Source organism: Petaurus breviceps, unplaced genomic scaffold, assembly GCF_028583685.1.
Source record: "Petaurus breviceps papuanus isolate PSGF00001 unplaced genomic scaffold, PetGlider_PUasm1.0 90692, whole genome shotgun sequence".
Classification (NCBI taxonomy): Eukaryota; Metazoa; Chordata; class Mammalia; order Diprotodontia; family Petauridae; genus Petaurus; species Petaurus breviceps.
The window spans coordinates 7788174-7815648 of record NW_027187313.1 but is presented as its reverse complement, the minus strand read 5'-3'; the positions used below and the strand labels follow the sequence as shown (position 1 = coordinate 7815648).

The 27475-nt window shown below is 37.3% G+C and overlaps 1 protein-coding gene and 1 pseudogene across 1 annotated transcript in view; both read left to right on the top strand.

Moving 5' to 3' along the window:
- KLHL20 (kelch like family member 20) overlaps window positions 1–27475 on the top strand; it is a 71777-nt gene that overhangs the window by 27357 nt on the left and 16945 nt on the right. Inside the window, exons 4-7 of the mRNA XM_069065557.1 lie at window positions 13752–13910; window positions 14794–14888; window positions 25706–25821; window positions 26581–26764. Coding sequence (XP_068921658.1) covers window positions 13752–13910; window positions 14794–14888; window positions 25706–25821; window positions 26581–26764 — 554 coding nt within the window. The remainder of the gene's footprint in view (window positions 1–13751; window positions 13911–14793; window positions 14889–25705; window positions 25822–26580; window positions 26765–27475) is intronic.
- On the top strand, window positions 29–4540 carry LOC138144242 (lupus La protein homolog pseudogene; annotated as a pseudogene).

The window sequence follows — 27475 nt, the reverse complement described above, 5'->3', positions numbered from 1 at the left end:
AACCCCTTCCTTGTTTATCCTAGATGGCATGGGGAACCTGCAGCCTCAGGCCATGTTTGGCCCTCTAGGTTCTTGGGTGCGGTCTTTTGACTGAGTCCAGGTTTTACCAAAAAAATCCTTTTATTAAGGGGATTTGTACTGTGAAGTTGGGGTTCAGTCAAAGGGTCACACTTGAGGACCTGGAGGGCCATGTGTGGCCTCAAGGCCACAGGTTCCTTACTCCTGTTGGGTGCATTAATGTTGTCTGTGAGAAGCTTCTTAATTTCAAGTAATTGAAATTATCTATTTTATTTTTTGCATTTTCCTCTCATTTGCTTAAGAATACACTTCTTACTCATAGCTACAAGAGATATATGATCTTTTTCTCTTCTAATTTTTTAATAGTATGATCTTTAATTATAAGGTCATGTATCCATTTAGAATGTATTGTGGAGTGTGGTATAAGGTGTTGACCTAAGCCTAATTTCTATCATACTACTTTCCCTTTTTACCAGCATTTTTTATCGAATAGGGGGCTTTTCCTTAGGTAGCTTATGTTTTCCACTTTATGAAACACTGAATTATTAAGTTGTATTGTTTCTGAATCTCCCTTGTCTAGTTCATTTTATTGAATTGTCTTTCTATTTTTTAACCAATACCAGATGGTTTTGATGCTGCATTATAATATAGTTTGAGGTCTAGAAGTGCTATTCTCCCTTCCTCCTTCTTTTCATTGTTTATACTGATACTCTAGATTTTTTATTTTTTCCAAATGAATCTTGTTATTATTTTATCCAAGCTCTGTAAAGTATCATCTTGGTCATTTTGGTATAGCATTAAGATTGCAGATTAATTTGGGTATATCATCATTTTTATTATGTTGACATGGCCTAACCATGAGTACCGAATATTCTTGCAGCAATTTAAGTTGTTCTTTAATTCTTTTTTTTTTTTTAAGCAATTGGGGTTAAGCAACTTGCTCAAGGTTACATGGCCAGTTATTTCTGGGTGTGATGCTAAGTATCTGAGCCTGGATTGAATCCCCAGGTCATCCTGACACTGGGGCTGGTGCTCTTACTCGCTGAGCCACCTGGCTGCCTCTAAGCAATTGGGGTTAAGTAACTTGCACAAGGTTACACGGCCAGGTGTTTCTGGGTGGGTGCTAAGTGTCTGAGCCCAGATTTGATCCCCACGTCATCCTGACACTGGGGCCGGTGCTCTTACTCGCTGTGCTACCTGGCCTCCCCGTTTATTTTTTTATTTTTCTACTTTTTTTTTGCTTTTTGGAGGGCGGTTGGGGTTAAGTGACTTGCCCAAGGTCACACAGCTAGTTTTTGTGTCAAGTGTCTGAGGCCGGATTTGAACTCAGATCCTCCTGACTCCAGGGCCTGTGCTCTATTCACTGCACCACCTAGCCGCCCTGTTCTTTAATTCTTTAAGGAATACTTTGTAATTAAATCTATATAAGTATTTTGTGTGCTTTAGGTGGTTGATCCCAGTATAGTTTATGAATTTTGCAGTTATCTGGATTATCTGGAATGTGACTTCCCTTTCTATTATTGCTTCTTGTGTTTTGTTATTAATATATAGAAATGCAGTTGATTTTTGAGCATTTGTTTTATAGCCTATAAATTTGCTGAAACTCTTAATTGTCTCATCTAGCATCTTTGCTTACTTGCCAGGGTTTTCCAAGTCAACCATCATGTCATCACCTAACAGGGATAATTTTATCTACTCTTTAGCTATTTTAAATTATCCACTCTTTAACTATTTTATTTGCTAGCATTTCTAGAACTATCTGAAATAATAGTGAGAATAGGCATCTTTGCTTAACTTTTGTATTTATAGGAAAAGGTTCTATTATATCCCCATTGCATATGATGCTTACTTTTGATTTTAGATAGATGGTTTTAATAATATTTTTTGAAAAGTTTCTTTTGTGCCTATACTCTTTTGGATTTTTAGCATAAAAGAGTGTTATACTTTGTCAGAGGCTTTTTCTGCATCTGTTGTACAGATCATGTCACTTTAGATGTTTTGGTTTTTAATATCATTAGTCATGGTGATTGTTTTCCTAAAGTTGAACTGTTCTATCTCTGATAATAAATCCCATTTAATCATAATGAATAATTTCTTGAATAAATCACTGTAATCTGTTTGATAGGATTTTGTTTAAAAATATTTGAGTCAATATTCAGTACATATATATTGGCCTATAGTTTTCTTTCCATGTTTTATCTTTCTCTGGTTTAGATATTAGAACTATATTTGTTTTATAAAAGGATTTTGATAAGGTTCTTTCTCAGTTTTTGAGAATAGTTTCTGAATTATGGATACTAACTGTTTTTTAAAAGTTAGATAGAATTCTCCTGTGAATCCATCAGATCCAGTGATTTTTTTTTTCCTTTGGTATTTCCTTTACAGATAGATCTGTTTCCTTTTCTGAGATCAAGTTATTTGAGATCTCTATCGAGTCTTCTGATAGTTTGGATATTTGATATTTTTGAAGGTATTTTTTTATTTGTCTTTTCAGTTTTGTTAGCATATAATTGTCTATAAAATGTTCTGATTATTTTTTTATGTGTTCTTGTTTTATGTCTTCTGTGATTTCAACTTGTTCATTTGCTATTTTATTGACTTGAATTTCTTCTTTTTAATCAGATTAGCTACTGGTTTATCAATTAGTCTTTTCAGAAAACAAGCTTTTGGTTTTATTTATCATTCCTGTGTAGTTTTTTGTTTCAGATTTATCTTCCCTCTCAAATTCTTAATATCTTCTCTTTTGTGTTTATTTTAGGTTTATTTATTTGTTGGCTCCTTAATTTTAAAATGTACATTCAGGGAGAGGTTCCGCCTCCGGCCGCGGGGGCTTCTGGGCCAGGGCCCAGCTCTGGCCTCTAAATAGAGGACGGGCAGGCAGCCTCACAGCCACAGGGAATCGAAGAGTGAGTTCATGGGTTGTGAGGATCCTGTCGGGACAGCGAAGACCCTGCCGGAACCTCACAGAATAGGCTCCCACAAGGGCTGAGAATGGTGACAGTGAAAAAATGACTGATTTAGAGTCCAAAATTTGCCAAAAAATTGAGTACTATTTTGGTGACTTTAACCTTCCACGAGACAAATTTTTAAAGGAACAGATCAAAATAGATGATGGCTGGGTACCTTTGGAGATAATGATCAAATTCAACAGATTAAGCAAACTAACAAAGGACTTTGATGTGATCTAAAGAAATCCAAGGCAGAACTCATGGAAGTTAGTGAGGATAAAACTAAAATCAGAAGATCTCCAAACAAACCCCTCCCTGAAGTAACAGATGAGTATAAAAACGAAATAAAAAAACAGATCCATCTATGTTAAAGGTTTTCCAACAGAAGCAACCCTTGATGACATAAAAGAATGGTTAGAAGGTAAAGGTCAAGTACAAAATATTTAGATGAGGAGAACATTACATAAAGCATTTAAGGGATCAATATTTGCTGTGTTTGACAGTGTTGAATCTGCCAAGAAGTTTATAGAAACCCCTGGACAAAAATACAAAGATACAGAGCTGCTGATACTCTTTAAGGAAGATTACTTTGCAAAAAAGAATGAAGAAAGGAAGCAAAATAAAGTAGAAGCCAAAGCAAAAGCTAAACAAGAGCAAGAAGAAAAACAGGCAAGCAGAAGATGCTGAATTGAAATCCCTGGATGAAAAGATTGGATTCTTGCTGAAATTTTCTGGTGATTTAGATGACCAAACCTGTAGAGAAGATTTTCACACACTTTTCCCTAATCATGGAGAAATAAAGTGGATAGATTTCATCAGAGAAGGAAAAGAGGGAATAATCCTATTTTTAAAAAAAGGCAAAAGAAGCACTGGACAAAGCCAATGAAGCAAGTAATGGAAACTTAAAATTAAGAAACAAAGATGTAACTTGGGAAGTATTAGAAGGAGAGACAGAGAAAGAAGTTTTGAAAAAAATCATTGAAGACCAACAGGAATCCCTAAATAAGATGAAGTCTAAAGGTCGAAAATTTAAAGAAAAAGGAAGAGGAAGTGGTAAAGTTGTCCAGGGCACACCCAATAAAGGAAAAATACAATTCCAAGGCAAGAAAACAAAATTTGATAGTGATGAAGAACAGGAAAATGGTGATGCTGGAGGATCCCTTAAAAGGAAGAACCTGAAAAAGAAGAACCTGCAGCAAAACAATTGAAAACAGAAAATGGAGCTGGAGACCAGTAGCTTGATACAAAAATTTTTATTCATTTTAAGTAAGTTTTAAGCTGTCTCAGATTTGGGGGTCTTTAAAAAGAAAACCAAATGAAATCCACTTCAATATCCACCTATAATAGAAGGAAAGACTATTTTTGTTTAACTTGTTTTTGTTGTCCAGGTATCCTTACTCAATCTGGATGATTTTTTTATATGTATAGTTTTGTTCATGATAGCAAATGTTGGCATTTTAGACACTGATCTGAGCATCAGAAGAAAGGTTCTTTCAGTGAAGCCTGGTTTGTAATGTTGGAAATACCAACAAATGAAATGTATACTATATAAAAGGCAAAAAAAATGCATATTCAGTTCATTAATCTTCTCATTTTCAGTTTGTTCTTAATGTATGATTATAAGGTTATGATTTTTCCCCCTGAGGACTGCTTTAGCTGTATCCCAGAAATTTTGATATATTGTTTCATCATAATTTTTTTTACATAAAGGTTATCATTCGTTCTTTGACACATTTGTTATTTAAGGTTCCCTTATTAGGTCTCCATTTAGACCTATGTCTTTTGTTTCTATTTTTATTACATTATGATTTGTAAACAATATATTGACTATTTCTGCCTTTTTATATTTGTTTTATATTTGCTTGCAATATTCCTATGCTTTAGTACATGATCTGTTTTTGTAAAAGTTCCATGTGGCACACAGATATTTATATTCTCTTGCTATACGATGCCATAAGTCTTTTAACTCTAGTTTCTCCAGAAATTTGTTCAGTTCCATATTTTCTCTTTTTTTATCTTTCTATTAGATTTATCCAGAATTGGTAAAAGGAGGGCAGAGCCAAGATGGCAGAGTAAAAGCAGGAACTTACTTGAGCTCCCGCTCCAGCCACCTCCAATACCTATAAAAAATAACCCTAACCAAAACTGGTAGAAGGATACTGAAGCCTCCTCAATACTATGTCTTCTTGAAGCTCACATAATGTTTCCTTTATGAATTTGGATGCTAAGGCATTTGGAGCATATAAGTTTATTCCGGACATTTGTTGGTTGTGTATGGTTCATTTCAATATAATATAGCTTCCTTGTGTATCTCCTTTTATTTTTTTTAATGTTTGTTTTAGCTTTGTCTGATAGCTATGATGATATCATCTCCTGATTTTTTTTTTAGCTTCACTTGATACGTAGTAAATTTTTTCCCATCCCCTCAGCTTTGTATATGTCTTTGTTTTTTAAATGTGTTTCTTGTAAGCAGAAGATCTCTTTCATTTTATTGGATTGTTCAATCCATTCACATTTAAAGTTGTTAGGTATATATTTTCCTCTATTGTATCTTAAAAATTGGGCCAGGGGAGGGATTAGTTATGATTTTAATTATTCCTCTCCTACTATAAACACAGTATTATGTTCCTTTGGTTAACTTTAATCTTTTTTTTTTTAAGATGGCCCTTTTAAGGCTCTCTTTCATGCCTGATCCCCTCTTCTCGTTTGTTATCCCTTTTCCTTTAGGGTTTTATTAATGGTTCTCTCCTGCTTTTATCTGGTTATATATTTTTATCTCCTATTTTTTCACTTCAATGATTCTCCCTTTCTCTCATCTTCATCTAGTTCTATTCATTAGGGTTATTTTTTTATTTCATTTTTTGCACCTCTTAAAAACCCTTACAAAAAGGGTTTTCTTGGGGCGGCTAGGTGGCGCAGTGAATAGAGCACGGCCCTGAAGTCAGGAGGACCTGACTTCAAATCCAGCCTCAGACACTTAACACATTTACTAGCCGTGTGACTTTGGGCAAGTCACTTAACCCCAATTGCCCTCCCAAAAAAGCAAAAAAAAAGGGGGGGGTTTTCTTTCACTCTCTTCATTATCCATCTTCTCTTTAGACTCTTATTCTCTGATTCATGATCCCTATATTCATTTTGTTTTCTCTGTATTCTTCATATAAGCAAAGCTTCAAGAGTATCCATTCTAGTCTCTGCCCTCTAGGCATTTTCTACCACTACTTGTTGGGATTTACCCCATGAGTTCCTTTTCCATTGTACCTTATTCTCAGAACAGTGCTAATTATTTCAGGTGTTTCAGAGCTCACTGTCCTATAGTAGAGGATCTCCCCCCTCCTCTACTGATTTATATCCTCTTGTCAACAGGTTTTCCTGTTTTTGCCTAGAAGTCTCCCTGTGTCCATGTTCCCACTCCTTGGTGCCAGTTGCCCCTAGGGGTTCCAGTGCCTCCCACCTCTCCCCCTTCCCAAACACAGAACAGATAGACTTTTCAGAAGCCAAATCTCTAAGTCCTCATCCAGTGAAAGGTTTGTATCTTGTTTCACCTATAGGAATATGCGTTCTATCAGTGGAACCTCCTCCCACCTCCAAAGTAAGACTCCTTTACTTTCTTCCCCGTTTCAGTCTTTCCTGCCTTTCCCTTTCCCCTGTTGGCTCTTCTCTTTCTGAGACAACAAAGGTCTCCTTCCCCTTATTACAAGCCCTTAATTTGATCCCAGCATATCACCCATTCCCCTCTATCCCTCTGTTGCCCTCCTCTCTCCTTTGATGCACCTTCCCATGTTGTGATGTAATTCCATGAAAGAAGCATTCACTTATAGAAAGGTGTCACCAGGTTCTGTCCATAATGCCTCTTATCTACCTCTTTATCAGATTTCTGCCTTCACTCCTGTCTCCTTGTATACATTTAGAAAGAAATCTCTTACTGGTCTCTCTGTTTGTGACTCTGTTGCTATTACGGTCCTTGTCTTTGTCTACCACTACTGCATTTCTATTTTAGGGTGTTCAGGAAGCAAATAATTCCTTCAGTTCTGGTTTTTTGTTTTTTCTTCTAAAAATGTTTCAAACTCTTTATTATTGAATGTCTGTCTTTTGTCCCATATGATTAAGCTCATTTGCTGGATAGGTTTCCCTGGGCAGCATCCTGAACTACTTCTTCTTTGTTTTTTTTTAATCATTTTTTTTTATTAATTTGTTTTTTTCCTTTTAGTTTACAGGATTCAATTCCACAATTCCTTGAGTTTCACATTTTATCCCCCTCCCTCCTCTCCCCCCCATGGCAGCTTATAGTCAAGTATAGGATCTGTAAATACTTTCACATTATACATTAGTCAGGTTATAAGGACGGATTGTACCAGCTAGAATGAAAAATGGTAAAGAGGACATGAAATCAAATAAGAGAAGGAAAAAGATCAGGTATTTGCTTCCACCTGGATATAAACTTAGTTCTTTCTAGTTCTATCTCTGGATGCACATATTTCTCTCCATCATGAGTCTTTTGGGATGGACTTATATCACTACATTGCTGAGAAGAGTCCAGTATCAAAGTTGGTCATCACACATACGTTGTGTCTGTAATTGTGTACAAATTTCTCCTGGTTTCTACTCTTCTCACTCAGCATCAGTTCTTTTAAGCTTCTCCAGGTAAATATGAAGACCGTCTGCTCTTCGTTTCTTATAGCACAATAGTATTCCATAACATGCATATACCACAACTTGTTCAGCCATTCCCCAATTGATGGGTACCCCCTTAATTTCCAATTCTTTGCTACCACAAAAAGAACTGCTATAAACATTTTTGTACATATGGGTCTTTCTCTCATTTCTATGATCTCTTTGGGATATAACCCTAGGAGTGGTATTGCTGGATCAAAGTGTATGAAAGTATTTATAGCCCTTTGGGCATAATTCCAGATTGCTCTCCAGAAAGGCTGGATCAGTTCACAACTCCACCAGCAATGCATCAGTGTTCCAATTTGCCCACATCCTCTCCAACATTTGTCATTTTCCTGTTTTGTCATCTTAGCCAATCTGACTGGTGAGATGTGGTACCTCAGAGTTGTTTTGATTTGTATTTCTCTAATCAATATTGAATTAGAGCATTTCTTCATGTGCTTGTAGATAGCTTTAATTTCTTTCTCTGAAAACTGCCTGTTCATATCCTTTGACCATTTATCAATTGGGGAATGACTTATATTCTTATAAATTTGACTCAATTCTCTGTATATTTTAGAAATGAGTCCTTTGTCAGAGACATAGGTTGTAAAGATTCTTTCCCAATTTCCCACCTCCCTCTTAATCTTGGTTACATTGGCTTTGTTTGTACAGAAACTTTTCAATTTCATGTAGTCAAAATTATCCATTTTACATTTTATAATGTCCTCTAGTTCTTGTTTAGTCATAAAGTCTTTCCCTATCCACAAGTCTGATAGGTAAACTATTCCTTGTTTTAGGAGACTGCTTACAGTATCAACCTTTATACCTAGATCATACACCCATTTAGACTTGATTTTGGTATATGGTGTTAGATAATGGTCTATGCCCAGTTTCTGCCATACTATATTCAAGTTTTCCCAGCAATTTTTGTCAAATAGTGAGTTCTTATCCCAAAAACCAGGGTCTGGAGGTTTATCAAACAATAGATTACTATAGTCATTGACTTCTGAAACTCGTGTGCCTAATCTATTCCATTGAGCCACTCCTCTATTCCTCAGCCAGTACCAAGTAGTTTTGATAACTGCTGCTTTATAATACAGATTGAAATCTGGTATAGCTAGTCCATCTTCCCTAGCATTTCTTTTCATTAATTCCCTTGATATTCTGGCCCGTTTATTCTTCCAAATGAATTTTGTTACTATTTTTTCTAGCTCTATAAAGTAGTTTTTTGGTAAATTAATTGGTATGGCACTAAATATATAATTTAATTTAGGTAAAATTGTCATTTTTATTATATTAGCTCGACCCAGCCACGAGCACTTGATATTTTTCCAATTAGTTAGATCTGACTTTATTTGTGTGAGAAGTGTTTGATAGTTATGATCATATAGGTCCTGGGTTTGTTTTGGCAGGTAGATTCCCAAATATTTTACAATGTCTACAGTAACTTTCAATGGGATTTCTCTTTCTATCTCTTGCTGTTGAATTTCATTGGAAATATATAGGAATGCCGAGGATTTATGTGGGTTTATTTTATATCCTGCAACTTTGCCAAGTTTATTTATTGTCTCAAGTACTTTTTTACTTGATTCTCTAAGTATATCATCATATCATCTGCAAAGAGTGATAGCTTGGTCCCTTCTTTGCCTAATTTGATTCCTTTGATTTCTTTTTCTTCTCTAATTGCTACTGCTAACATTTCTAGTACCAGGTTGAATAAGAGGGGTGATAGTGTTTCACCCCTGATCTTATGGGAAATGCTTCTAGCTTCTCCCCATTACATATAATACTTGCTGATGGCTTTAAATAGATGCTACCTATTATTTTAAGGAAGGCTCCATTTATTCCTATACTTTCTAATGTTTTTAATAGGAATGGATGTTGTATTTTGTCAAAAGCCTTTTCTGCATCTATTGAGATGATCATGTGGTTTCTGCTAGTTTTATTGTTGATATGATCAATTATACTGATGGTTTTCCTAATATCAAACCATCCTTGCATTCCTGGAATAAATCCTACCTGATCAAAGTGCATTATTCTTGAGATAAGTTGCTGTAGTCTTTGTGCTAGTATTTTATTTAGAATTTTTGCATCTATATTCATGAGGGAGATTGGTCTATAATTTTCTTTTTCTGTTTTATCTCTTCCTGATTTAGGTATCAGTACCATATTTGTGTCATAAAAAGAACTTGGTAGGACTCCTTCTTCACTAATTTTCCCAAATAGTTTATAGAGTATTGGAATCAATTGTTCTTTAAATGTTTGATAGAATTCACTAGTGAATCCATCTGGCCCTGGAGATTTTTTCCTAGGGAGCTGACTGATGGCTTGTTCAATTTCTTTTTCTGAGATGAGATTATTTAAGTAATTTACTTCCTCTTCAGTTAATCTGGGCAACTTGTATGTTTGTAAATTTCATCCATTTCCCTAAGATTGTCAAATTTATGTGCATACAATTGGGAAAAATAATTCCTAATTATTGTTTTGATTTCCTCTTCATTGGAGGTAGATTCACCCTTTTCATTTTTGATACTCATAATTTGGTTTTCTTCTTTCTTTTTTTTTATCATATTGACTAAGGGTCTATCAATTTTGTTGGTTTTTTCATGAAACCAGCTCTTGGTTTTATTTATTAATTCAATAGTTTTCTTAATTTCAATTTTATTAATCTCTCCTTTTGTCTTCAATATTTCTAATTTAGTATTTAATTGGGGATTTTGAATTTGTTCTTTTTCTAGGTTTTTTAATTGCATGCCCAATTTGTTGAGCTCCCTTTTCTCTAATTTAATCATGTATGCACTCAGGGACATAAAATTTCCCCTAAGAACTGCCTTTAATGCATCCCACAGATTTTGGTATGTTGTCTCATTATTATTATTCTCTTGAATGAAATTACTGATTTCTATAATTTCTTGTTTGACCCACTCATTCTTTAGGATTAAATTGTTTAATTTCCAATTAGTTTTTAGTCTGTCTTTCCCTGGCCCTATATTGCATATAATTTTTATTGCATCATGATCTGACAAGGATGCATTTAATATTTCTGCCTTACTGCATAGAATTGTGAGGTTTTTATGCCCTAGAACATGGTCAGTTTTTGAGTATGTGCCATGAACCGCTGAGAAGAAAGTATATTCCTTTTTATCCCCATTCAGTTTTCTCCAGAGATCTATCATACCTATCCTCTCTAAAATCCTGCTGAACTACTTCTTCTGATGTTTGTTTCTGAATTGAATTGTTAACTTTAACCACTATGTGTCTTGGAATTTGTAGCCTTGGGATTTTTTTTTTTTAAGCATTTGGGGTTAAGTAACTTGCTCAAGGTTACATGGCCAGTTATTTCTGGCTGTGGTGCTAAGTATCAGAGCCTGGATTCAATCCCAAGTCATCCCAACTCTGGGGCCGGTACTCTTACTCACTGTGCCACCTGGCCACCCTTGAATTTTTTTTTTTGGAGGGGGAAAGCAGGGCAATTGAGGTTAAGTGACTTGCCCAAGGACACACGGCTAGTAAGTGTGATTTAAGTGTCTGAGGCTGGATTTTAACTCAGGTCCTCCTGACTCCACCTGACTCCTCACTGCGCCACCTAGCCGCCCTAGCCTTGAGATGTTTTCTGGAGGTGATATGTGAATGCTTTCAATTGGAATTTCATTTTCTATGTTCAGAAGTTCTGGGCAGTTCTCCTTTATTATTTCCTTCATTATGATGTTACGGGGTTTTTGTTTTGTTTTGTTTTGTTTGTCCAATCCTATTCTTCTGGGAAACCTGTAATCTTTAGGGTTTTTTCCATGAGTCTTATCTTCAGGATTCTTATGTTTTGCTTACATGGTGAGCATATTTTCTTTTAATATTCTTTTAGGTTTTTTTACTTCTCTTCTTTCACTTCTTACTATGTGTATCAGCAATGCAATATTCACAATGCCTATGGATATTACAGATATGCTGATGTAATTATCCATCACAAAATACATCAGGCTTGCTATATGGGGGAATAAGCTAGAAAATTTATTAAAATACCAAAAGACTGAGTCCCAAAACCAGAAAGTGAAAGCCATCAGAGTAGTTATGAAATTGGCACAGGTAGATAAAGTAGAAAGCACCCACATTCTCAAGCCTTTAAAACAGAACAGGCTACCTCAGGCAGAGGTCCTCCTCTCCCCCCTCACAGCAACCACTCAATGTCCAGGAAGCGTGCTCCCAGCAGCTCAAGCCCCTGGCAGTCCTCAGCAGGAGTCCTTAGCAGAAATTCTGGCTGACTCAAAAAGGGCTTCGCGCTGCCACTGCCGCTGCTGCTGCTGCTGCTGCCTCCATCTCCACCACTGCTAGCCACCGCAGGAACTCTAGTTTGGCTTCCGCTTCCTCTTGCTCCGCCCCTTCCTGCTATGTCAGCAAGCCCAATGGGGCATGGAAGATCTTTAAATCCCATAACCTTTACACTTTATCTTTCACTTATGTGTATTTGGATTCCCATTGTATTGTTCTCTCATATGTTTCTTTGGTGAGGCTTGCCATTGCAAGTTTTTCTAGCTTGCTCATTATTTTTGCTGTGCAGGACATTAATTCTGCTCTTATAATTCTCATTTCATTTTTAGACTACTTAGGTGCAGCAGTTTGTGGTTCCATGTTCTCAAATTCCAGTTTCTCTGTCTCTTCAAGTCCTTCATTTTGCAGTGTTCATAAATGCCTGAACTCATTTTCCTTCTATTATTGTTGTTGTTGTTGTTGATTAATCTGTTTATATTCGGATTTCTTAATTCAGCAGTCTTTGATGCTTTTGGCCTCTTCTCCTCCCCTTATTTTCCTTATCACTCACTTCTGACTTTTTCTTTGACATGGTTCCCGCCCTTTCTCAACCAAATTCCTAGGAAAACTTTTCTAAAACTGATGCCTGTACTTTCCTCTTACCGTTTTCTAAATTCTTTGTAGTCTAATTTCCAGTATCATCATTCAGCTAAAAATGTTATTCCAAAGTTGCCAGTGATCTCTTAATTGACAAATGGGATGATCTTTTCTTAGTCCTCACCCTTTTTAACTTTACAGCATCTGACCTTTCAAATCACCCTGTCTTCCTGTATATTGCAGATTAAGTCTGCAGAGGAGATTTTAAAGCCATGCTGTGGTAAAGAAACTGAGCATTTTTTGCCCAGAGAAGGAAAGATAGAATAGACATAATAATATTCAAATACTTGAAAGAAGAAGGACTAGACTTGTTCTGTGTAGCTCTAGAGGGCAACATTACAACCAAAGTATCAAAATCAGAGGAATTTTGGGTGATTTGGGCATAGTAGAACTCAGTAGAACTTCCTAATATTTAAAGCTGCTCAAAAATGAATTAGACTTGGGGGCGGCTAGGTGGCACAGTGAATAGAGCACCAGCCCTGGAGCCAGGAGGACCTAAGTTCAAATCCGGCCTCAGATACTTAACACAAAAACAAATTAGCCATGTGACGCTGGGCAATCATTTAACCCCAATTGCCCTCTAAAAAGAAAAAAAAATGAATTAGGCTACTTCAGAAGAGATAATACATATTAACACTTTGCTAATTTTAAAGCACTATTAAAATTTAGCTGTCATTCTTATTAAATAGAAAGTTTTCTGTTATTTAGAGGCATTCAAACAGAGGGATACGATGAGCTTTTTAGGAGGTTTATTTTAGAGGGGATTCAGGTATCAGGTAAGGGGGACAACTTAATTCATCAAACACTTATTAAGTATCTGCTTGAGGTAATCTGGTCTAGTGGAGTACTGTCCCTGGAGTAAGGAATTTGTGGGTTTTCAAGTCCCACACGTACTAGCTTAGTGACTCTAGTAACCCTAAGCAAATGGCTTAACTTCTCAGTGTTCTGTGCAACCTTCTAAGATTATAAGTTCCAGAGAAGACACCAACCTGCATTTTTAGAGGGAGTTTTTTTACTCAGGAATTCTCTTTACCATTGAAAACATCTAGACTTTCTTTATTTAAGACACTGCTAAGATTCCTTAATTCTAATTTTGTCCTTTCTTAAGTCCCACTGTCTGATATTGATTCAAACTGGAACAAGTTAATAATTTTTGCACGGGAATGTTGGCCTCATCATAGTTGTCTGTGACTGCACACATTTTCATTTTACCTTTGCTTACTTTTGAAACAGGTGATGGAAAGTGAGGAGTTTATGCTGCTTCCAGCCAACCAACTCATTGACATCATATCCAGTGATGAACTAAATGTTCGAAGTGAAGAACAGGTGTTCAGTGCTGTGATGGCCTGGGTTAAATACAGCATTCAAGAAAGACGACCCCAGCTTCCACAGGTAATAAGGGGAAGGTGCAGTAAGGATCTCTTCTACGCCAGAGACATGAAAAGAAACCTTACGTTTCTCTGTCTAGAACCGTGGAATTAGCCCGGAATTGGCCAAGGGCGCATTCAGCGTGATTTCTGCTTCTCCTGAGTATCTTACCCTATTACTTGCCTGAGAATTTTCACTCTGTTTTATGACAATTATAAATTTAGAACATAATGTAAGTTATGATCTATAAAATCTGAGTAGATATAAAAATATCATGATTTTTCCCCAACATCTTAGAAATCCTGATATTTTTTAGTAGTGGGGGGTGGGAAAGGAGGAAGAAGAAATAAAGAGATGATAATAGAACCTGAGTAACTGGAAAACATTTGAGAAAATGACCATTATTAATTTGTGTAGTCTCTAGTAGATTAACTAGATTTTATCTATTACTGCTAATTTTGTTTAAGTCCATTTGCATAAGCTCAAGAGAAGTGTATATGCTTGCTAAAAACTCAATAACCTTCTTAAATGACATAAGTTACTTGAAGTAAAGAACTAGACTCAATTATATTACTATGTTTGCATCACTGTATTGGTTGTTTGAAAATCTTTTTTTTGTTTATATATATTTCTAATTTGTGGTTTCATCAATGTGGCTAGTCCCCGCTCTGATGCAGATCATAACTGCTTCATGTTTTCTCAACCTTTGATTCTTATCCATGTCCTTCCATAAATCTTTATCTTAGGACTGTCATCTCCTTTTTTTTTTCTATTTCACCATTTCCAATTAGATCACAATATAATTGAAAGCAAAATTGGAGAACGTAGTTATCCCTGAGTCATGCATTCAGTTGGATGTCCCACAGATTGTAGACTAGTACCTTTAGTAGTGTTTATTATCTTGTAGGTGCTGCAGCATGTTCGTCTACCTTTGCTTAGTCCCAAGTTCCTGGTGGGTACAGTAGGCTCTGATCCCCTGATCAAAAGTGATGAAGAATGCAGGTAAGAATATCCATTCCCAGGAAGAAATTGAGGGATTAAGCATTTATATTTTCTCATCTTTCTTGTATTTACTTATTCTTCTTTTGGTATATTATATTTCTTAGTGCTAAAACCACATTGTTTTGTAGGTTTTTCTTCTAGGATAGAGTCAAGAGGAGAAGGCTCAAAAGAGCACTGAACTTACATTATTCCATTCTATAAGTTTTTTTTTTTTTAAAGCAATCGGGGTTAAATAACTTGCTCAAGGTTACACAGCCAGTTATTTCTGGATGTGGTGCTAAGTATCTAAGCCCGGATTCGATCCCCAGGTCATCCCGACACTGGGGCCAGTGCTCTTGCTGAGCCACCTGGCCGCCCCTCATTCTATTAGTTTTTGTGTTATGATCCTTATTAATATAGAAGTGGCTATGAAATCTAAAGGTGGATTTCCACAATGTTAATACTAAATGCTTATTGAACAAGTCAAAGATTTTAAGGCATTTTGGGGTTTGAAGAGACAATTCTCTGCTAAAATCTGACAAATATAAATTTCTTAGGATGAATTAAGAAGTAGTGCTTCTAACCTTTGAACTGTTTTTGCTTGTTCAGACACTTCATTCATTCATTTAACAAACATTTATGAAGCTATGTAGCTGATGCTGTACTTAAATTGAGTCCAGCCTTCAGGCATCCACTCACAATCATCATTTACCAACAGTCTTAGAACCATAAGAAATCCTGAACCTCAAGGAACCATAGGCAGTAAAGGTTCTGTCCCAGAGGAAATTTATATCCATCAGAGGGCTCAGACTTCATGGTACCAGAAGCACTAGAGAGCCTGCTCTAAAAGAGACTTAACTCTTTTAGAGATCCAGAGCATTAAGGTACCAAAGTTATTAGAGAGCCTGTATTTGTAAGGACTCAAGGATAGGAAACAAGTTACTTCTTCCACAACTAGAATGTCATGTAGGTATTCCTTCTCTTCTTGCCATCTTAGAATATAGTTATGGAGCTGGAGTTTCCCTAAAAGAGATGACATTCCATCAGAGAGCCTGAGACTCAGGCAGCCATATGTACTAAAAGACCTAGTAAAGGAATCAGATTGGTGCGGCCAAGTGCTTGTTCTACATACAGGATATTTTCTGTGTCTTATTCTCCGTAGTCTCAGAATGAAGGTATGGTGCTGGCATTGAGAGTCCATCAGTCCAAACAGAGGGGACAATACCAGTTATTCATTGTCTCTTAGATAGAACTACATGTACATATGCATATATATATGTATATATAGATGTGTGTGTGTGTGTGTGTGTGTGTGTGTGTGTGTGTGTGTGTGTGTGTGTGTGTGTGTGTGTGTGTGTATCTCCAGGGTGGATGGAGAAGACCTGCACCCAGGGGTAGCATGCCAGGATAAGGAACAGTTTTGGCCCTATTTTGTGCTCCAAGACAGGAACAAATTTAAAAGGAAGCATCAGTGGGATGGCTCATATTCCAGGAGCAAATCAAGGTCTCAGTTCCAGATTCTACCTGAAGCCTACAGAGGAATAACTAGGTCAGATTGATAGTGGCCTGAGTCTAGTAGCATGGTACTATTGCTAAGACCCAAATCCAAGTCAAGAAGTTGCAGAACTCAGATCAGTGTGGGTCACTGACTTTGCCCTGAGTCAGTCCATTTTGGGAGCATTGAAAGCTTGTGGGTTCCCAGCCATAGCTGTACCTGATTCCTAGAATTACAGAGCATTTGATACTCTCAAGAAAGCAGCAACAGGAGCAACTCAGTACTTCCCTTTCAGAAGTACAAAGATCCCAACCCAAAAATCAAGCCCATAGTCAGAAAGTAGGCTAGATGAACAAACAAAAAAAGAACACCTCCATAAAGAGCTGTTATGCTGATAGAGATACACAAGACAAATCCAAAAGAAGAGAATGACTTGAATACAAGCAAAGCCTCTAAAAATATATCGTTTGGGGAGAATTTAGCTAGAATTCTTAGGAGATGAAGAGTTGGATTTTTTTTTAAGTTGAAAATATTTTTATAAATGAGAGGAGAGCATGAAAGAAAAAAAGGAATTAGAACCATGGAAGCAAGAATTAGAAAGAAAATTAGCAGTTTGGTACAAGAGATTAAAAAATATATGAGCTGATGACTTCATGAAACAACAAGAAATATTAAAACTCGAAGGGGCGGCTAGGTGGCTCAGTAAATAGAGCATCAACCCTGAAGTTAGGAGGACCTGAGTTCAAATCCGGCCTCAGACATTTAACACTTAGTAGCCGTGTGATCTTGGGCAAGTTGCTTAACCCTAACTGCTCTCCAAAAAGCAAAATTAAAATTAAAAAAATAGAAGAAAACAAAGTATCATAGCAAAAACAACTGACCTGAAAAACAGATCAAGGAGAAAAAAGACTCTTTAGAGTACTTGAACACCTTGAAAGAAAAAGAACTGAGACATCATATTTCAAAAAAACTGCCCAAATTTCTTAAAAGCAAAGAGGAAAGTGGATATAGAATTTACGGCCACCATCTGAAAGAAAAAGTTCAAGATGAAAACACCCAAAAGCATCATAGCCACATCCATAACTTCCAGGTCAAAGAAAAAAATACTATAAGCATCCAGAAAGAAAGAGTTTGGGTACTGAAGGGTCACAGTAAGGATCACACATGATTTATTTAGCAGCCATCACAGTGAAGGAGCAGAGAGCTTGGAATATCATATTCCAGAAGGCAAAGAATATAGGCTTACAGGCAAGAATAATTTGTCCAGTAAAACTGAGTATAATGGGGCGCCTAGGTGGCACAGTGAATAGAGCACCAGCCCTGGAGTCAGGAGGACCTGAGTTCAAACCCAGCCTCAGACACTTAACACTTACTAGCCGTGTGACCTTGGGCAAGTCACTTAACTCCAGTTGCCCTGCCCTAACCCCCTCCAAAAAAGAAAAACAGCAACTACTGAGTGTGATGCTACTGGGGGTGAGGGGAAGAGCCTTTAATAAAATAGAAGAATTCTAAGCATTCCTGTTGAAGACCGGAGCTATGGAGAAATTTTGAAGTTCAAAAATAGGAATGAAGTGAACAATACTAAATGAATGAACAGGGATAAATTCTCAAGAGATAATACATGTGTGGCCTATTGTAATCAGTAGTGATAGAGGGAATCTACTTAAAGGGCATAAGAGTGGTTCTATTATGTCTAGATTATCTTAAAAGAATAATGAAAAAAGAGGGAAAGAGGAATACACTAGGGTAAAGGAAAGGAAGGTTAGGAAAAATTATCTTACATATATCAAGATGCACTAGTAGAAGTCTATACGGGGGGCAGAACCAAGATGGCAGAGTAGAAGCACAACCTTCCCGTGGCTCCGGCTTCCACCTTCCCCAATCCATGTAAAAAGGGGACTCTGAACAAACTTTGGAGCTGCAGAACCCACAAAATGACACAGAGAGGCTAACCTCCAGCTGAGGACAGCCTGGCAGGCCGGCAGGAATCCAGCACAGCACTCTGGGAGCCGAGCCCAGCCCCACACTGAGGCTTTAGCCCCAGGGCAGGCCTGACCAGCCGGGCCAGAGGGACTCCAGATCAGCAGCAGCTGTGGCCTTTTCCAGATTTATCAACACATAGATGCGAAGGACAAAGTGAGAGGTCAGTGCAGTCTGGACTTTGGAAACAGTAAGTGGGAGTGCGTGGCTTTTGCCACCCTGGGGCAAGAAGCTGCTGAGACACAGGCACAGCCAGCCAGCGCTACATGGCAGCTTCAGCTCCTGGCCTGCAGAGTGTAGGGGGACCAAGCTGAGGGGTAATTGCTCTTGCTTTAACGTGCTTGGGTCTGGATTGCAGTCTAGGGTGGAGGTCCTGGGGTGTGTGTCCAGCTTGCCAGAGCATGTGGAGACCTCAGAGAGGGCACCTACCTAATACCTCCGGCAGCTGAAAAAACCCCAGCATTTGGGACGAAAGCTCCCCTGTCTGGTGACAGAGTCCTACTGTGGCAAAAAGCCCAGGGGTCAAGTGACTGAGGGGCGACATGACCAGGTAAAGGAAACAAAGCAGACAGAAGACTCCAACATTAGACTCCTATTTTGGGGACAAAAAGGAACAAAGCATGGAACAGGAGGAAAACAGTGAAGTCAGAACTCCTTCACCAAAAGCTTCAAAGGAAAATATGAGCTGGTTACAGGCCATAGAGGACCTTAAGAAGCAGATAAGAGAAGTGGAGGAAAAATTGGGAAGAGAAATGAGAACAATGCAAGAAAATTATGAAATGAGAGTCAACAGCCTGACTGAGGAAAATAACACCTTAAAAAACAGACTGACTCAAATGGCAAAAGAGGCTCAAAAAGACAACGAGGAGAAGAATGCCTTAAAAAGTCGAATTTGCCAGATGGAAAAAGAATCTCAAAAGCTCCCTGAGGAGAATCATTGTTTCAGAATTAGATTGGAGCAAATGGAAGCTAATGACTTTATGAGAAATCAAGATGCTGTTAAACAGATCCAAACAAATGAAAGAATAGAAGGCAATGTGAAATATCTTATGGGAAAAACCACCGACCTAGAAAATAGATCCAGGAGAGATAATTTAAAAATTGTTGGACTACCTGAAAGCCATGATCAAAGTAAGAACCTAGAAATCATCCTCCAAGAAGTTCTCAAAGAAAACTGCCCTGATGTTTTAGTACCAGAGGGCAAAACAGAGGTTGAAAGAATCCACCCATCACCTCCTGAAACAGATCCCAAAAAGAAAACTCCTAGGAATATTATAGACAGGTTCCGGAATTCCCAGATCAAGGAGAGAATATTACAAGCAGCCAGGAAGAAACAATTTGAATATTGTGGAAACACAATCAGGATAACCCAGGATCTGGCAGCTTCTACACGGAGGGATCAAAGGGCTTGGAATATGATATTCCGGAGGTCAAAGGAGCTGAGATTAAAACCAAGAGTCACCTACCCAGCAAAACTGAATATCATGTTTCAGGGGAAAATATGGTCATTCAGTGGAATAGAGGACTTTCAAGCATTCTTAATGAAAAAACCAGAGTTGAATAGAAAATTTGACATTCAAATACAAGAAGCAAGAGAAGCATGAGAAGGTAAACAGAGAAAAGAAATCATAAGGAACTTATCAAAGTTGAACTATTAACATTCCTACATGGAAAAACAATAATTGTAACTGATGAAACTTTTCTCAGTAGTTGAAGGGAATATATATACATATGAGGTTATTTGGGCATATGAATACATATGTGAATGTGTGTATATATGTTTACAGGTATACATAGATAGAGGGCACAGGACCAATTTAACAGGAAGGGATGATATTTAAAAGGTGAAATTAAGAGGTGAGAGAGGAATATAATGAGAGGAGATGGGGAGAGACAGAATGGGGTAAACTCTCTCATATAGAAGAGGCAAGGGAAAATGGTTACAATGGAGGGGAAGAATAGGAAGGCAAAAGGGAATGGGTCAACCTTATTCCCATTGAATTTGGCCTGAGGAGGGAATGAAATACACACTAAATAGGGTATCTCACCCTCCAGGAGAGTAGAGGGGGAAGGGGATGAGGGGAGGCATGATGGAAGGGAGGGCAGGCTAGGGGGGAGGGAAGTTGGAAGCACCCACTTTTGAAAAGGGACAGGATCAAAGTAGAGAATAGAACAAGTGGGAGGTGGGATAGGAGGGAGGGAAATATAGTCAGTCTTTTATAATATATCTACTATGTTATTGTTTTGCATTAGGCACACATGTACAACCTATACTGAACTGCTTTTCTTCCCAGTGAGGTTGGGTGACAAGGAAGGAAGGGAATGAATCTGGAATTCAAAGTTTTAAAATCAAATTTTCAAATATATGTGTGTGTGTGTGTGTGCATATATATATGTGTGTATATATATGTGTGTGTGTACATATATATACACTATTATTAATACTATTTTACATGTAATTGGGAAATAAGATATACAGGCATTGAGGCATAGAGATCCACTGGAAAAGTCGAAAGGGGTATGGGAGAAAATACGGGAGAGAACAGATTGGAGGAGGGGATATCCTGTGGGAATGCTATTTTGGGTTGGTGGGTAGGGGAAAAACGGGGAGAAAATTTGTAACTCAAAATCTGGTGGAAACAAACGATGTAAATCAGAAGCTAATAAAGCATTTAAAATTTAAAAAAAGGAAGTCTATACAAACAAGGAGGAAGGAGGAGGGCCTCACACTTGAACCTCATTCTAATCTCAGGTGGTAAAAGGAGGGAAGAATACATACACACACACACACACACACACACACACACATACATACATATACAGGAATACATTCCACTCAACAAGGAAAGGAGAGAAGGGGAAATTGGAAGGAATTTGTTCTAAACAGAACCACCTCTATCTAAATAATTAAGACATTTATAGTTCTTTTTGACATATCAAAAAATGGGAATCTGAGGGGGTATCTATCAACTGGGAAATGACTGAGCAAGTTATGGTATATAAATGTTATGGAATACTATTTTGCAGTACGAAATGATGAAGGTGATGGTTTCAGAGAAACCTGAGAAGATTTATATGAACTGATATAGAGTGAAGTGGGAAGAATCAGAACAACAATTTATATGATGACAGCAATATCATAAAGATAAACAACTTCAGTAGATTTCGAACTCTGATCATTGTAATGACCAACTATCATTTCAGAGGGCCAATGATGAAACATGCCTACCCACCTCCTGAAAGAGATGTTTAAGGCCAAGGGTATAGAATGAGGCATGTGTTTTGTATATATTCATTTATATTTATATACATATAAGTATGTATATGCATGTACATCACACATATGCATGCATATGTAGGTATATTTATGCATTTATGTATCATTTGTCTATATTAATTTTTTTTTGCTTGACTATATATGTTTGCCACAGGGGTTTTGTTCTTTTGTTGGGGGGGAGAAAGCAGATTTTTGTTGATTGAAAAAAATAAAGTGTAATTTTTAAGAAACAAAGTTCTACCCACCTCACACTTATCAGGGCTAATATGACAGAAAAGGAAAATGATATGTTGGAGGGGATGTGGAAAAATTGGGATGCTAACACATCATTGGTTGAGTTGAACTGATCAGCCATTCTGGAGAGCAATTTGGAACTGTACTCAAAGGTACTAAAACACTGCATTCCCTTTGACCTAGCAATACCACTCCTAAGTCTGTATCCTAAAGAGATTGAAGGAAAAAGTACCTATGTACACAAAAATGTTTATAGCAGCTGTTTTTGTGGTGACAAAAAATTAGAAATTGAGAGGTTGCCCATCAATTGGGGAATGGCTGAACAAGTTGTGATGGAATACTATTGTACTATAAGAAATCATGAGCAGGACACTCAGAAAAGCCTGGGAAGATGTATATGAATTTATACAAAGTGAAGTGAGCAGAAGCAGTAGAACATTGTACACAGTAATAACTGCAATATTATATGAAGATAACTATGAATGACTCAGTTTTTCTGAACAATACAATGATTCAAGACAATGTCAAAGGACTCATGATGAAAATTGCTATCTACCTCCAGATAAAGAACTGATAATAGATTCTGAATGTAAGTCAAAGCACATTTTTTTACTTTATTTTTCTTTTTTTGTTTGTTTTCTTTTGCAGCATAGCTAATATGGAAATATATTTTGCATGACTTCACTTGTATAATCTATATCAAATTGCTTGCCTAAGGGAAAGGAGAGTTGAGAGAAGAAAATTTGGAACTCAGAATTAAAAAAATAACAAATGTTACAAAAAGATGTTTTACATGTAATTGAAAAAAAGAAAAGAAAAATAGAGTTCTTGACAATTTCACTTCCACTTACCTTTCTATACTTTATTGTACTCTTATCTCCCAACTAGATTAGCCTCCTAGCAGTTTCCCAAAACCGACATTCTATCTCGTTTCTGTGCCTTAGCACAAGCTGTCCTATCTCTCTCCCCTACCCCCCATTATGAGTGTGCAGTTCTTCTACACTTCAGTCTCTTAGAAGCCTTAGCTTCCTTCAAGATGCATTTCAGGTGCTATGTTCTATAAGATGCATTTCCTAACTGCCTCCCCATTCCCAAAGTGTAAGTACTCTTTCCCTACTTAAATTAACTTGCATTTTAGAAAAACAGCAAGGAAGGCAGGGGGAGGACGGGAATCTTTGCAACAAGGTCTAATTTTAAAGATATATGTATAGTAAACTGAGTCACAATTACAAGGGAAAAAAAGCTATTTCCCAAATGATAAATGGCCAAAGTATATAAATCAGCAGTTTTCAGAGGAAGAAAACTATCAATCTATCAGTAGTCATATAAAAAATGTTCTAAATCACAAATAACTAGAGAAATGCAAATTAAAACAACTCCGGGGTACCACCTCACACATATCAGTTCTATGTCTCAGATCCAGGGCAGGACTGAAAAGTATACCAGTACAGGGAGAAGTGTTTCCAGATATGGAGGCCCTGTACTATGGTTTGGTTTGTTGTTGTTTTTTTTTTTTTTACTTTTTTTTCCCCTTTTTGGAGAGGGGAGGGCAGGGCAGTTGGGGTTAAGTGACTTGCCCAAGGTCACATGGCTAGTAAGTGTTAAGTGTCTGAGGTCAGATTTGAACTCGGGTCCTCCTGACTCCACGGCTGGTGCTCTGTTCACTGTACCACCTAGCTGCCCTGTAATGGGAATGTAAATTTTTAAGATCTTCCCCGCCCCTAGGCTAAAGTGCACCTGGAGCATGTGGTAGGAGGCTTGTTTCTCAGGAGATACTTTTTGATTGGGCAGTGGGTCGACAGGGTTGTTAACCTGACCCAGGAGAAGGCTATATAAACCCTGATTTGAGGCTTTGTTTTGGGGCTCACTTTGTGTGATTTGATCAGATGAGACTCTGGGAAGCCGTTGTTGAGAACCCCCTGGCTTTGAAAAACCCATATGTTGATGGTAACTGTGATTTGGTATGGATGTAATGGTTGGACAGTTTGGAAACCTGTCTGCTTGATCTGTTTCTCTGTCTTGATAATTCTGTGTGTATACTCTGAAGTTCAGGGTGCTGACCTTTTTCCCCTGAACTAGGTAAACGATATATGTTTGATTGATTAAAGTAAGCTTGTTAACCCATTTTGAGTTGCTTTCCTTTAGCAAAGCAGATCTAAGAACCTGTGTTGGCAGCCACCCTGGGGACGCTGGGGTGCTTGCCGCTACATGCCCCCACCCCTGAACTATGTTTAAAAAAAAAGTTAAAATGTTTTTATAAAAGGAATGACAGTACTAGAGGGGAAAAAAAAATTGGAAAATAAATGAGAACTATAGAAGCAAGAATTGGAAGGGGAATTAATAACTTGGTGTTAAGAGATATAAAACCTTGCCTAAGTAACAAACTCCCTTAAAATTAGAATGAACCAAATAGAAGTTAATGACCTCATGAGAAACCAAGAAATATTAAATCGAAGTCAAAAAGTTTGAAAAAAATTAGAAGAAAATGCAAAGTTATAGCAAAACAACTGACCTGAAAAATAGATCAAGGAGAAACAATTTAAGAATCATCAGACTATCTGAACATCATGACCAAAAAAAAAAAAAGCCTAAATATACTCTTTCAAGAAATCTTAAAACTAACCAGATGTCCTAGACTTAAAAGGCAAAGTAGGAAAAAAACCTATTGGTGTCTCCTTGAAAGAAACCCCAAAATGAAAATTCCCAGGTATATTATAGCCAAAATCCAGAGTTTCCAGGTCAAAGAATACTGCAAGCAGCTAGAAAGATTTCAGATACCAAAGAACCATCGTTGGGATCACACATGATTTAGTAGCCAGCACTACTATGAAGGGGCAGAAAGGTGGGAATATGGTGTTCTAAAAGGCAAAAGATACAAGTTTATAGCTAAGAATAATTTACCAAGCAAAACTAAGTAAAATACTACAGGAGAAAAATGGATTTTTAATGAAATAGAGGACTTCTAAACATTCTTGATGAAAAGACCAGATACAGAATTGGGTACAGAAATACATTTCACTCAGGGAAATATAAAAGAAAGAGTGGAGAGAAGGATGTAGAGTAGATTAGAGGGAAAATAACTTAGAGAGAGGGTAACTTAAGAGGATGAATTAATCTTTAGTAAAACAAAGGATGTCCAAAAATATAGCTCTTTCATGTGGCAAAGAATGGGACTTTCAGGGGGTACCCATAAATTGGGAAGTAGATGAATGTTATGGTATATAATATAAAGGAGTACTATTGCGCTGAACTTCTATCACTTAATGACTAACCAGGATTCCAAAGGACTACCAGTGAAATAGGCTACGCATCTCTTGATAGAGATGAAGGACTCAGCACGCAGAGTGAGAGACTTCTTTTGGTTAAGGCCAATGTGAGAATGTGTTTCAATTGACTACATATTTGTAATGGTTTTGTTTTTCTTGGGATCTCATTATGGGGCAAGGGTGGGTTAGGGTGGGACATGAGAAGGTAGATCTTGACTGATTAAAACAAAATACTAATTATACAGACATGGCAACTGGTATTGCACATTCAGCACAACGATGTTTGGTTTCTTGTTAAGGCACATTTTGCCTCAAACTAAAACTTTTTATTTTGGAAAAGTTCATATTCCAGGCTACATATAAAGTATCATATTCCAGAACTGAAAAAGTGGATTCATAATGAAAATAATAACTAAAACAATTCATGGTGTGACTTGCACTATTGTTCTTATTTTCTTTTACAGTACCTAGCATTTGTAACTTATTTTGATAAATCCTTGATGTTTTTCATCAGATCACATTCCTAAATTATGTTAAAGCTTGATAGTGTTAATCAGACCTCTAAAATAAAATTATCTTCTCTCAGAGACTTGGTGGATGAAGCTAAAAATTACCTTTTATTGCCACAAGAACGACCACTGATGCAAGGACCAAGGACACGTCCACGAAAGCCTATTCGATGTGGAGAGGTACTATTTGCAGGTTTGTGTCCATTGTGCTTGGTGTGTGATCAACATCAAAATATTAATTGTGTGTATTTGCATGTCTGCCAGTGGTGTACCCATTGCTATACAAACTCTATGATTAGAAGGTAGTGTGAGAGACAAAGATTGACTTCAGAGAAGGTAAAGGCTAGAACTAGGATGCCCAATAAATTTATTAACCTATGTATAGGAATAAAGACAAAAAAGATTTTTTCCATCTATTCCTGTTTCTGCTTCAATTCCTTTTTGAATATGTAAAATACTTGAGTATGAGAAAGTTCCAGAAAAGAATTAAACTTTTTTAAGGACATAATTTGATATTTCTTAAATAATAAAAAATTATTTTTGAAAAAAATATTTCTCATGATGGAAAGAGCTATCCACATCCAGAGAAAGAACTACAGAGTTTGAATGCAAATGGAAGCAAGCTACTTGCTCTCTCTCTTTTCTGTTTTGTTTTGTTTCGTTCCTTCTTTCTCATTGTTCATTCCATTGGTTATACTTCTTTACAACTTGACTGACATTTAATATGAAGGTATTTGTAGAACCTATATCGGATTGCATGCTGTCATGGGAAAGAGGGAGTAGAAAATTTAGAACTCAAGGGATTTTAGAACTAAATGTTGTAAACTAAAAGTAAATAAATTTTAAAAAATATTTTTCATTTAAACTTGGCACTGGGCCAAGATTTAACTATTTCTTTGTTATAGAGATACATTCTATGTTTTTGACCCTCCTTTTCTTTTGTTTCCCTCAGTGGGTGGCTGGTGTAGTGGGGACGCCATTTCTAGTGTGGAACGATATGACCCCCAGACCAATGAGTGGAGAATGGTAGCATCCATGAGCAAACGGCGCTGTGGGGTTGGAGTCAGTGTTCTTGATGACCTCTTGTATGCAGTAGGAGGCCATGATGGATCCTCTTATCTCAACAGTGTTGAAAGGTAAGTGGAAGCAATGGTTTTTTTTTTCCTCTATGAATAACGATAATAACTAACATTTACATACCACTAACTTTGTGCCAGGCACTATGTAAAGCACTTTATAGCTATCTCATCTGAGCCCTACAACAACCCTGGGAGGGAGGTAGTGTTATTATCCCTATTTTATAGTTGAGAAAACTGAGGCAAGCAGAGGTGAAGTGACTTCCCCAGGGTCATGCAGTTCACAAATGTCTGAGGCTAGGTTTGAACTCAGGTCTTCCTGACTCTTTATTTACTGCATCACCTTGCTGCTGATTGTACATATTTAGTCTGAAAGCTTTCGGTCTTTACATGAATTTAGGCAATAGATGTAACAGTTCCTACTTAGTATTGTTCCTGCTATATTAAAATCACTTAAGTTTTTGTGAACAACCTTTTTTTTTTTTTTTTTAAGCAATCGGGGTTAAGTAACTTGCTCAAAGTTACACGGCCAGTTATTTCTGGGTGTGGTGCTGAGTATCTGAGCCCGGATTTGATCCCCAGGTTATCCCGACACCGGGGCCGGTGCTCTTACTCGCTGAGCCACCAGGCCGCCCCTAAGCAATTGGGGTTAAGTAACTTGCTCAAGGTTACACAGCCAGGTGTTTCTGGGTGGGTGCTAAGTGCCTGAGCCCAGGATTCAATCCCTAGGTCATCCCGACACTGGAGCCGGTGCTCTTACTCGCTGTGCTA